Source organism: Lathamus discolor, chromosome 3 (assembly GCF_037157495.1).
Source record: "Lathamus discolor isolate bLatDis1 chromosome 3, bLatDis1.hap1, whole genome shotgun sequence".
Lineage (NCBI taxonomy): Eukaryota > Metazoa > Chordata > Aves > Psittaciformes > Psittacidae > Lathamus > Lathamus discolor.
This window is the reverse complement of record NC_088886.1, coordinates 80957862-80970748: the sequence shown is the minus strand read 5'-3', so window position 1 is coordinate 80970748 and position 12887 is coordinate 80957862. Positions and strand designations below refer to the sequence as shown.

General features: G+C 35.6%; 1 protein-coding gene and 1 long non-coding RNA gene across 2 annotated transcripts; both read right to left on the bottom strand.

Annotated features, from left to right (window-relative positions):
• Positions 1-163: 163 nt before the first annotated feature.
• On the bottom strand, positions 164-9386 carry SGO2 (shugoshin 2). Its single transcript, XM_065670602.1, has 7 exons — positions 9276-9386; positions 8802-8879; positions 7959-8029; positions 7330-7565; positions 4810-6828; positions 2235-2382; positions 164-589 (listed from the first exon to the last, which is right to left on the bottom strand). Exons 1-7 carry the CDS (start codon positions 9384-9386, stop codon positions 487-489), a joined length of 2766 nt encoding a protein of 921 aa, XP_065526674.1. The 3' UTR covers positions 164-486.
• Positions 9387-9393: 7 nt separating this feature from the next.
• On the bottom strand, positions 9394-12887 carry LOC136011076 (uncharacterized). Its single transcript, XR_010611188.1, has 3 exons — positions 12763-12887; positions 10350-10504; positions 9394-9451 (listed from the first exon to the last, which is right to left on the bottom strand). It is a non-coding gene; the product is annotated as an uncharacterized LOC136011076 (long non-coding RNA).

The following is a 12887-nucleotide window of genomic DNA, read 5'->3' as shown; positions in this document are numbered from 1 at the left end:
ATCATGCACGTGCACACACACACACAAACACACACAAACACAAACACAAACACACACCCCAAAAGGGACTGTCTCCAACTATTTCAGTAGATTAATCAAAATTTGGGATGCTTGTGTCTGTTCCAACCAGCATTTACTCACGATAAGTATGAAAAACGCACACTAAAATTCCCAAAGTTGATTTATTTTTGATTCTCATCCAAGCGTATACACTGTTCTCACAAATTAAGAAGTGCTGCAAACCCTTTGAACAGAATGATAAACTAGTGATCAGAAATGCAAAATATAGAGTGAAGCCTAACCTGTGTTTGCCTTCCTCAGTAAAGTATTCTGTGTCCCTTATATAGACTCCTTTCCAGGAAATTCCATACCTGAAGACTCTCACTAATCAAAGAACAACAAACACTCTATACAGCTAAGCATATATATAGTTCAAAAATTGTCCCCATTTTACAAGAATTGTTCATAAAGGCAATTTGCTTTTCTTCAAATCAATTTGGATTTACTTTTAAAGCTTCTTTTTTTTACTTTATAGACTGGAGAATTCAGAAATTGTGTATCTGTAAACTGATCCCCACGCCTTAATTTGCTGTAAACAAAAGAAATAAAAGACAATGTATGAATATCACGAAGCACCTATGTAACTACAATTATAATACCAATTCCAAAAGGTAAATACTCTTAGTGAAAGCTTGATACAGTAAAGAAATTAAATTTATGAAAATGTGTCTGAAATAGCAAGGCACAAGTAACTATTTTCCAAATGAATGCTAAAAAATAGTAGTCTTTTTATGCGTCCTGTATCATATTAATATGTAATTGTAACTCCATTCCCTAGAAGAAAAAACTCAAAAATTATTTATACCAAAAGCTTAACAACATCCATTCAGGACAGTATACCTGAAAATCAAATATAAATAGGAGACAGAAATCTAAAATCTTGAGTGACAACCACATTTTTTTTCTGTTGTTAGGTACTGACTCTCTCCAGAAGTACAGAACCTTACCATTGTAACAGGAGACTGTATAAACATCATAATCTTACAGCATTTAGTAATCAATTCAATTGGTAAAATAAAACCATAATTCCAATCCCTGTGCATTTCTTGTACAAGCTGCATGGCATAAATATTTCTGAAAAGCCAGCAGTAAAGTGAAAAGACACTTCCTACATTACTTTCAGCTCCTATTTGTCCTCAGTCTCATTGCTGCAGTTTATTGCTTCCTTACAGAGGTAAACAAAAATATTTTGAGTGTGTATAAGCACATATGCTAATTTTTTCAAAAAAAAAAAAAGGAAGACATGCTCCTTTTAAACCTTTGTCATAAAGTTGCTGTAATCCTTGCAGTCTCAACACTATTATGGGGAAATATTAATACTGTCTTTACTTCATGAATATGCATTCTGCTAATACACACAAAACACAGCTTAATTTTCCCTTAAATTAATATTTTACTTAAACAAAAACCCCAAAGCAAATCAACCAAAGCAAATAAAACCCCCCAACCAACTCAGTGGCAAGAAACTCTCAAAACATTTTCAGAAATAATCAACCTAAAGGTCCACTGGGATTTAGACGTATTCACGTAAATGCAAATATATTTGTTTTCCTAATAGAAGCTTGGCTTTAAAATCCTGTTTTAAATTTTAATAGTTATTACAAGATTTATGTGTTATCTTTTAACAGTCTTGTAAATCCTGTGCCACTAAATTTACTAAGAACACTTAGAGTTAAGTAACTAATTATGGAATTAAAATATCTTAAATTTGAAAGTATTTCTTCTATTAGACACAGCAAGTTAAAGCAAAACGACTGCATTATATATTATTAGTGCATAAATTATCTCGCCACTTGACAATATTACAAGGACATTATTGTGGTACAAGCTTACATTTAACATTTACATTATCCACCTGTAAAGGGGTTTATATCATGTATTATGTATTAAGAATTCACTTATTCACTACTAGTAACAAATGTTATATTATATGCTATATTTAAATGTTACATTGTATGCTATTTTATATGTTGGTGTCTTACTTTAGCACTTGGAGATCCTGCCACATTAACAGGTAATGTTTTGTATCAACACTGAAGAAACTTTCCAAAAGAGACATGTGAAAGAAATAGTTCAACTGTTTATTTGAGGGTTTTAATAGCAAATCTTTATTTCAGATAGGTAGGTACTCAAAAAAACCAAAAGCACAAAAGCTCTAATTTACATAAACCTACCTGTTTAGTCTGGGTTCTTTGTAGCAAATACTGGCTCTTGTTCGTCTAGATGGTGCTGCTGAGTTTTCTTCTAAGGTTTTGCAGGGTTTAGGTGAAGAAGTGTGAGATCGTATACCTGTATTTGTAACATCTTGCAAGACCTTTCTCCCTGTGAATACAGATGTGTATATGCCTCACTTTAAGTACTTCCAGAACTGAGTACACTTTTAATTCATACTTATTTAAAAATGTATTTATTAATTCAGGTACTTTGGTTACTGGTCTTACTCTAAAGATGCTTATATTGGAATTATTCGTTAGCCGCATTTCAAAAAGTTCTAACCCATTTATTGATCATAGTCTCTGAAAAACACTAAGATTTAATGCAGACAGCAATCCAAGATGAAATAAATAATCTGTTTATTCCTTAAAAGTTCTTCCAAGAGTGTACATTCCTCACTGATACAGGTCAAGGTTTAGATTTACTGCATCCATATGAGAATGTCTGGAATATAGTTTTTCAAAGGAACTAAATTTAAAACACTCTTCACTTCTCAAGTTTGAATGCTTTACCTTAAATTCTCTGTGGCAGCAAATGGATGCTATTTATCTCATAGAATAAATTCACAGACATATGGGATAATAGATGAACTTTTTGTTGTGCTTATCTTCACACTAATAAAATGTGTATTTACATACCTGTCAAAAAGTGAAGACTTTATTATAGCATCTAAAGGCTTTGTCCAACCTAGCATACACACTCTTAACTGATGGTCAAGATGATAAAGCTGAATTCTACTACAGGGTACTACCCTGTAGTAGAATTCTGTACTGAGATCAAGTAAAATATCTCACTGGGTAAGACTGATCATTTCACCAATAGTTTTCTGAAATGTGTTAAGCAGAGACATCAAGTCAGAGTATTTCTGCTAACTTCTGAGAGACGTATTAAGGTGACTTTGCGCAGCTTGCAGCAAGTCCCACCTGATCTATGAAGGCAAAAGAAAAAGCACTGTCTTTGAAGGAGTTTGTTAAAGAAAAGCAATGCTCATTTGGTGCAAACAAGAGGGCTCTCTGATCATGAAAAACCTCCCAGGTTTGGCTTTAAGATCTTGATTTGTACTGGTTTTAAAGTGAAAGTAAACTGTTACTCCAAGCTTTTCCTAAAGCTTAAGGTTAGACATCAGTCCAGATTCTTTTAAGCACTAAGAGTTTTAAGACACCTGTAAGTCTGCATTATTTAGGAAAGCAGAATGTCTGCATGAATATTTATGTTCATATAGATCTAATTATATATAGGCTTTCATCAGAGGAGACTTTCACGGTATATTTCTAAGTACAGATCAAGGTAGTGATCGGAAGAGCTGGCACCATCAGAAAGTCTGGCATTTCCTAGCTTTCTTTTCTTTCAAGATACAGATCTGGATACAGAATGAAAAATGAATTGGTTTTTGAACTATGCTTAAATGGATGAAGATCAAATGACTGGCTTGCTTTTTATGACAGCAGTCTTTGGTACTGCTGATCACACGGGTTTACTAATTTATCTGTAAAGCTAATACAATTATGGGATCCTTCTTCTACTTTCCAAAGAAGGAATCAAAGATGAGAAGACGCAACTACAAATTACCAGGACTAATACCTTGCACAACGGTCTAAGTCTGCCGGTATTCCTATTCTGTGGTCATGTAAAACAGCAGATTTTTTTTGGCCATTGTGTCCTAGTATTCAAAAGAAGCCAAGACAGTATTTGCTTGATAGTCTGGGATTCAAACTATTAATTTTGAGCCAGGAAACAGTCTAGGTGTCAGAACATTTTAAGAGACAATGAAGTAAACAGGAACCTGTTGGGAATAAATGTTTACAAAATAGACCACTCATGACAGGAAACTTCAAAGCTACATTTTAAAGCATGTTTAAACTCTAGCACAGATGTTTAGACATATATTCTTTTAGCTCATTTACAGTAATTTTGTTGTATTACAGAAGAATCTAAACCTATCATTCAGACTACACTAAAGTTTCTTTTCTCAATGTATCTTCCTCAATAAAGAGGTTGTCTCACTAGAGTTTGCTCATGGGTAGATTCTATAGAAAGCCTGCTTAAAGTACTTTTTATTAGATCTCAGAATTCCTGTTGAGTTGCAGTGTTTCTGAAGAAATACAAATGAACTCTTTAAGTCCAGCTATGTTCTCTGTTTATGAAGGGAAGAGTGTAAAGTTCACTTTTATTTCCCTCGTACAAAAGCTCCATCTATTGCATCTATCTCAACCTTTCTGAATTCCATCACATTCTTTGAAAAATGCTCTTAACTATAATCGTTCTTCAAGAATGTAGACTACTTACATCTGCACAACTAAATGTCATCTTGACATATACTGAAAAGTAACAAGGATATTAGTTCCTACAATGACTGGTAATTAATATAGAATATGAATATTTTTGGTAATTTTCAGTCCTACCATTTTAAACTCCTATTTTATTCACTCTAAGCAAGCAGTAAGAGTAGGACAGAACTAAAAGAAGATAACTTACCACTATTTCAGGCACTGCCTAATTCAAAATGCTACTTTTTTTTCTCACCCATTCACATACCATGACAAGGTGTCAGAGTCTTTTTGTGAGTCTCTTTAGAAATTTGATCCATTTTTTGTTCTGCTTTTCCAGCATCCAGTGCTTTATTATGATCATCTTCCCCGCTGATTTCAGAGATTTTCAGTATTGAGAAGTTCATGGAACCACTGTGGTTATCAAGAACTGGGAGCTCCACACTGGAAAGACCTTCCTGGAAAAAGCTATCTACATTTAATGGCATATTCCTAGAACACTTGAGAGGTAAGAATTCAAAAACTTCTGATTTTTGAGCTGTGGCCTTTAACTTGATCATAAAGGAATCTATCCCATGAGGGACTTCCTGGTCATCCAAGATATTCTCTGACCCCTGATCAAGATGCTTGGAATAATTTATTTCTGGTCTGGTCTCAGTAGCATCAGAACTAAACCTCTGTTTGCACTTTACCCGATTATCAGGAGAATTACTAATGTGAGGCTGTTTATGTGCCGCTGACGAGGAATCTACTTTCTTTAACTTATTAGCATCACCATCAACTAGCTCTTTATCTTCTTGTGTATTCATAGCTACACCATTCTGAGTAACTAAAGCTGCTTCCATTTTTGGAGTTTCAGTTATTTTATTTCCACAAACAGCCTCTGCATGCAAATGATTTTTTAATTTTTCTTTCTTACAAAGTGAGAACTGTGTATGATTTTCTTTTGGTATTATAAAGGCTTTTCGGCTAGCCTTTGCCAATGTACGCTTTAATCTGCCTGGCGAAAATTGTCTAAGCTTTTGGTCTGCTTTCTGAGTAATTTCATGAATGCTGTCACTTTCAGTTTCTTCACTTTGGCTGTAACTTCTTTTGTTGTTGTATTTTGACTTTATGATGTTCTTCTGGTCTTGTTTTCTTTTGCTGTCATGTTGGTCTATTTCTGTTTGAGACTTTTTTGAAATATATTCTCCACATTGCCCATTTTCCTTTCTACAGTATTTTGCTGTGTTGATTTTAGAAGGGGTTTGAAAAGTCTTCCTGTTTATTTTTGGGCTGCTATGGTTTTCATTTGCATGCAGAACCAACTGTAAAGGCAACACATTAGAAACGTTACCTTGGAATGGTAAATTTTCAGCACAGTAAATTTCAGGTGCAATCTGGTTAATAGATGAGTTTGAGACTGCTTTTTGTATTTTGCTTTCCATGTCTTTAAATGCTTCTGGGCAAGTTTCTTTATCTGTCTCCTGTTTTCTTGGACTCTTTAAGTTAGCTTGGTCTGTCCTCCGAGTATATTGAGCTTCACTTGGGCAATTATGTGCTTGACAGTCTTTGCTGGTATTTGGCAAACTTGGCTCCCCTACAGGATTTGTTGCAGGTAGCTGTTCTGTCTGATTTTGGAATAGTTGAGTTTGTGTCTCAGTAGTTTTTGAAACTTCACTGTTGTCAGCCCTTGTGTGCCTTTCTTCTGCATACAAATCTGAATGGACTTCAGTCTTGCTTTTAATTTTCTCTTTATCCTTCTTAGAATATTTTACTTTTCTGAAATTCGCTAATATTTTACCATCAGAATTGGCATTACAATTTTTATTTTGGTGTAACTTATCTTTATCTTTCACTGTAACTGCAAGTAGTTCTCCTGCATCGCTGGCGGTCAGCTCCATATCTGCACCATAAACAGTTTCTTCACGCTTCATCTTATCAGTCAAAATCAGCTTCTTAAAATCTGTCCTACTTCCATTGTTAAATTTCAGAGCTGAAGGAGTAACACGAGACAAGTCACTTGAACGTTCCTGCAAATTTGTATCATTAGTGTTGCTGCTGCTGTTGATACCATGGTTAGGCAGATTATCTGAGCTACATTTTTTATCAAAATCCCTTATATTAGGTTTAGTTTTTGACTTATGAAGTTCTTTATCTTTCTTCCTTTCAGTCACATTTCCACTGAGTGGCAATGAACTAGCATCGTGTTGTTTTGTAAGCTCCTCAGGCTGTTCTAGAGATTGTGTATTTTTGACATGAGTCAGGAGGGCACTATCGCTGATTAGTTCGGTGTGTAATTGATTTTCTGCAAAGAGAAAAATTTTAGCAGCTTGGGAAAAGAAAGACTGGAGTATAGTTATCAGAACAAGATTACTGAAAGTTGGACCAGAAGCATGGAAAATTACAAACTTTTTTTAACTGAATACACACATTCTGTGGTTGGTCCTTAAAGATTTCATTAACTAAAGCTAACTTTATATTTTACCAGTGTTGGACTTTTGAAATTGTCTGCAAATAAAAAGGTATTTTTCTATAACAAATACAGTTTATCTTTGGATATCTTACTAAATTTATTCTCTTCACATCAATTTTGGTACATTTCAGCTGTGTTATTTCAATGAACATTCTTCTACAAGTGACTGTCAGCACACCTTTACTTCTGGGTGAGAATTCCATGTTTTGTTAGTTTATTACCGTTTAAGAATCTTACTATACCTTCTGTATCACACTTCAAGTAATTAATTATTAAATGCTAATTCTCAGAGAGCTCTGAAAAATAAATCACCTGTACAGAAATACGACATACCTTTAAAAAATATATTTTTGTCAATGGTTGTTTCCACTGAGTCTATTTCAATTAACTTTTGATTATTTGTACAAGAAGGCAATGATAATGCAAACTTGACTTGATCTGAATGCATTTCCTTTGGCAAAATAGTGGTACGCTTATGAGAATTTGGTAATTCACACACAGAAGGTCTATCTTGCTGTTTCGCATTAGCTGTGGCAATTAAAGGAAGCTTCACTGGCAATTCTACAGATCTGAAAAGAGAAAATTTTACTTTGAAGAATTTTATTACAGTTTATGTCATAACATTCAATCGTTTAAAACATTCCCTTTATAATACAAAAGCAGAAAATGAAGAACTCTACTATGCAATCTGGTTCTAAGTCAGGGGCAAATGCATATCTTTTAATGGTAGAGAATCCTGCTTTGTGCTGGTGAGATCCCATGACGAAAACAGCAAGCTGTTTAAAACACAAGTTTTGTCTACCATTTTCTATATAAATTCCAAGTTGCAAATAAGTAATTTCTGAATTAGACTGGAAATTGTTTCCCATTACATCAAAATTTTTCAGGACAATATACAAAGATTAGTTGTAAAGAAAACCCACAGTCACTTACCAACTTCTGCATTTAATACAACTACCTACCTAGCAGACTGACAGGTACCCTTGAACTGGTCATCAGTAGGGCTACTTGGACCAGCTGACAGAAGATAACTCTGAAGAACCAAAAGAAGAACAGTGGGGAACAGAAACAGTTGAATATTCTCCTATGTTGTAAGTATCAGTAATATTCACAGGAGAAAAAAAAAAAAGAATGGCCAAAAAATGGAAGTACTCATGAGAGACGCATGATATTCAGACACAGAGAGTCATTTTAAACAAAATACTTTGTAGCAAAACTTATCAAAACCTGTAACCTACCTGCATGCCAAACAACCTAAAGACTTTTTTAAAATTTAGCTGTAACTAACACAAACTGTATTATACATATAGAAACACAGCGCAACACTAAACAACTGCAGAACAGACTATAAAATTAGTATCTTTCTAAAAATCAACTGTAATTTTGCCATGACACAAGGAATAACATGGATTATGTTTTCTAGAGAAGTTTCCACACACAACATATTAATTGCAGCACTAAGCAAAGCAAGCAAGTAGCTTGCTCATTGGTGAAGAATGCTACATACTGAAGTGCTATGCTTTGGTTTTGTTTTTTTTAACCACATGACTTCATCAGGGCTAACTGATATTTAACTTTTAGATACTTTGTAAACAAGATTAAATCCTAATTTTTTACTGCAAGGAACAGCAAAATTTTATTGATTTCTGATTTCACTAGACCCTGGTTTCATCCCAAGTTTTATGGCACTGTGGTAAATGTTTTAAAATACTTAAATATTTTGAACATGGCGCAAATTTAGATCCTTTGAACGTGTTATCCTGAAGAGTGAGTTCAATATGGTAATAGTGTGAAAAACATCTTACCTCAGAAAGACTGCTTATTTCTATTGCATTTAAGAGCTTATAATTCAAAAATGCTTCTATTTCTATAAGAGCTGTATTCTGCATGTAAAAGAAAAAGCAATTTTAAATAGATATATTTTAAGTGGTTTCTGACTTAAAACAAGATCTAGAGGTGAATCTATGTTGTATTATTTTTAACACTCAGTTGAGCACAAACTCATTTTTAATACCATCTCAATACCAGTAAATATAAAGGAGACACTGACACTAAAATAGCTATGGATAGCCATATACACTGATGGACAAAACAGTAAGTACCAAAAAATTCCATGAAAGCATAATCAAACATGAATGCTACCAGATGAGAGAACTTCACAGATCTGAGGTGTATATTTTTTAAATCACCATTTTAAGAAGTAATATTAAGTTAAAAAAAAAAAAGATAAAAGCTTGGTTTAGCTGATCTAAGTTTAAATCACATTATTTGCAGCATACCAAACAACTTAGTTTTCGACGAAGCAAGATATTATGAAGCTGGAGCTTTTCTACTTCCTTCTGAAGAAGGATGTTCTCATCCTTTAGCTTCCGAGAATTTTCTTTCTCCATGCTCAAAGCCACAGCTAATGCTTTGTTATTTTGTTTTAAAGATACTTTTAACACAGATGAGTTATCTAAAGGAGACAAAATAATTATTTTCAACAGCTTCAGTGCAGGCCCTCTCTGCATTAATTATCACTGTATAATGACATTTTCATCTGTAGGTTTTGGTGGAACAATAGTACTTCCTAACATAAAACTGTTTCTGCCAGCTGTCATTCTGATGACAACTCTGTCAGCTTCATGTTCAAGTTTATTTCATGCAAGGATTCTGCTTGAATCTGGATTTTTTTTAGTAAGGTTATTTTAGAAGAAAGTGTTTAAAAATTGATAGTTTCACAGGTGTAAAAATGTTTTCAAATTTCTAAAAACCAAATATGCCTTTTACAAATGAAAGTTTAAACATTTTGAGCATAAATGTGAGTTTTGACAACAGAAAGAATAAATATTAAAATCAGAAATATACCTTCCATTATCCTAATGAAAACCTGCCTGCTCATATTTTACTTTTTACCCCCAGTGACACTGCATATTACCAAGACAGTAAGTGCCAAAGAGCAAGCACTGAAAATTAGACACTAGGAAGAAAATCTTTACAGTGAAGGTGCTGAGGCACTGGCACAGGGTGCCCAGAGAAGCTATGGCTGCCCCATCCCTGGCAGTGTTCAAGGCCACGTTGAACAGGGCTTGGAGCAGCCTGGTTTGTGGAAGGTGTCCCTGTCCGTGGCAGGGGGTTGGAACTGGATTATCTTTAAGGTCCCTTCCAACCAAACCGTTCTGTGATTCTATGATCAAACGGTCAGAGAACTGGATAAATAAACAACTTACAACAGACTCACCTAAAATTCTCTACATTAATATCTTTAACAGGCAGGAATTCATCAGATCATGTTAAATACAACTGCTATTCCTCTTGAAGTCATACACTCTAAGCACAGTAGATGGCTTTGGTTTTATTTTAATAGGACTTACTTATTAACTTAGTCTTAATTTTAGATGCTAAGGAAGCGTTCCATTTTGCAGCTCGTAATGTTCCATCCCTCTTCTTCACGTGTCCTTTAACAGCATTCGAGGTGAAACTGATAGATGATTTAGCATTCACTTTTTTATCCATCATCGGAATGAACCTGTACATCGTCAAAGGGAATATCCAAATAACACATGATCTTTCTCACACTTTAAAAATTTAAGTTTCATTATCTCTTACCAGGATTTGTCATCTCTGAAGCTGAGAAAATTGCTTCAGTCTTTACCTCTGTTCAGTCAATTCAATCAGGTTAATGAATTGCTCGAGACTTAAGTTACATTATGACAGAGTGGCAAAATATTTAATAATCACGAAGACTAAAAGGATCAGGGATTTTTGAGCTTGTCCATTCCCTCAAGTTATCTACTGGAGTTTACACTTAAAAGGGAAAAACCACAAGGTTCTATCACTTCACAATACGACCGTACCAGCTTGTTCTTCGTCAGGAGCAATTTGACTTCGACGCATTTAAACAAAGCGCATTGAAATCGCTACAAATTTAAGCAAACGGCATGCACAGGAGGCAAACGGGGCCCGCTCCCGCCGCCCGCCGGCCCTCGGCTCCCTCCCGGCCCCACAGGCGAGACCCAGCGCGAGGGCGCCACCTCTCGCCTCGCCGCAACGGCTGCGCGCCCGCCAACGGCCGTTGGGCGGCAGCCGCGGCTGAGGGGCCTCGCGGCCGGCGGGGCGCAAACAGTCCCCGAGTGTCCCAGTCAGGCCGGGGGGGACAGAGCGCGGCCCTGCACCTGCAAACTGACCGTGCCCGCGTCTCATGTTGGATGGAGCGTGGATCAGAATTAAGCCGCAGCACAACGTCTTCATAAAACCACACGGGAAAGCCGGAAAGGATGACAAAACTACCCGAGAAGCAGCAACACCGTGCTTCGTAATTCGAGGGTAAAACGCACAGCTAGGGTGGATACAAACCCAGCCTGTATCTACCGCTGGATTTATACCACAACCAGCATTCACCTTTCCTGATGCTTTGTTGATAAAACAGGAAACGTGCTGTAGTGGTTTTGTCACGTAAATGCAAAATCGCCCCTGTTAGAATAGTTCATGGGTACTCTTACATACATACGGTTACAGTAATTTCTCGTCAGAAATGGGATATGCTAAGTTATTAACCTTTAATCCACGGTTCCAGTTCTTACAGTGTTTTTTACAAAGGAGTGGGATGTGTGTAACTCTTCAACTACGTGTCTTTGCAAAACCATTTTAAATAGCAACCACTAGTAATGTTAAAATAAAAACTAAGTATTAATTGTATAAACACAGCATCAATCTCAGTATGCTGTGATGAAGGGAGTAGGGAACTACAGATAGTCCACTTGTCAGATTTTGACAGTATTACGCTTTCAGTTCAAAGAGTTCCTTTAGGTTAAAAGGAGAAAGCCACGTAATTCCTTCTCAGTGGAAAGTAAAACTTCTTTCTGGCTGATCTTTAGCTATTAGTAATGGATGAAATGACAAAAAATGAATAGACAGACATCAAGACAGTTATGAAAACAACAGCGCTAAATTTAAAAACCAATATATTATAGCAAGTATGCAGGCTGCCTGCATACTTACCAACTTGTAAGGGTAGGAGTCTCTGCTGTTAGAATGTGAGCAAACCCACTTTTAGTTTGGTTCAGGTAATATTAGGACTGGGAATTGCAAGGAAGTATTTTAGTCTAATAAAATGCCTTTCCTCAAAATGTGTTCTGAGCCCAAAGGCCTTTGCTCTTTAACACTCCCTTCACATACATTCATTTCCAGTGGCTCAGTCCTCCCATTAGTTCAGGTGGACATTAATTCTTAATACTGATCCAGAAATCACAGATTAATAGTAAATGGGTTTGTGAAAATCTCAAGAGAGTTAAGAGTTTTAATTTACTTGAAGCATTATGTTCCATAATGCAGTAACCATCATTAAAATCTTACCTTTCCACATGCTAACATTACAATATGCTATAAAGTAAATCGAAGGAAGCATACATAAGCATCAGTTGCATTATTTGAGAATGTATCTTTATCAACTTATGATTTTCACAATCTGCTACAAACAGCATCTGGAGAGTCTCTCTTCCTTAATTTATTATTCTTTATATATATTCTTTAATATATATTTTTTAATTATATGATACATGGCATGGTTTCCCAGTGTAGCCCTGAAGCTGCAAACCCTGTACTTCTATTCTATGCAGTCCTCTTAAAACACAGATTTGATCCAGCACACCTTATATGCCTTTGGTACATTTCCCCTTACAAGGCAACTTGGAAGAGACTGTAGCCACTGTAAAAGTCTGGCCAAATAAAAGAGCAAATAACCTTACATAACTTTAAAAATAGAAAACCAATCAAATAAAGCTTTACCTCCTTATTCTTTCCAGAAGGCAGTGTTTTCCTCCAGAGCCAATCGTGAGTTTTCATTTCCTCCAGTTTTACAGTCCCACGTCCTGAAGGGGCAATTGCCAATTTGCTTCCATTTAATGTTTATG

Coding starts and splice junctions, on each gene's coding strand:
- SGO2 (XM_065670602.1), bottom strand. CDS start 9,386: ATGGAGAAAGAAAATTCTCGGAAGCTAAAGGATGAGAACATCCTTCTT. Junction 8,880..9,275: donor GTCGAAAACTAAGTTGTTTG/GTATGCTGCAAA, acceptor TTTTACATGCAG/AATACAGCTCTTATAGAAAT. Junction 6,829..7,329: donor CAAAAATATATTTTTTAAAG/GTATGTCGTATT, acceptor TTCTCTTTGCAG/AAAATCAATTACACACCGAA.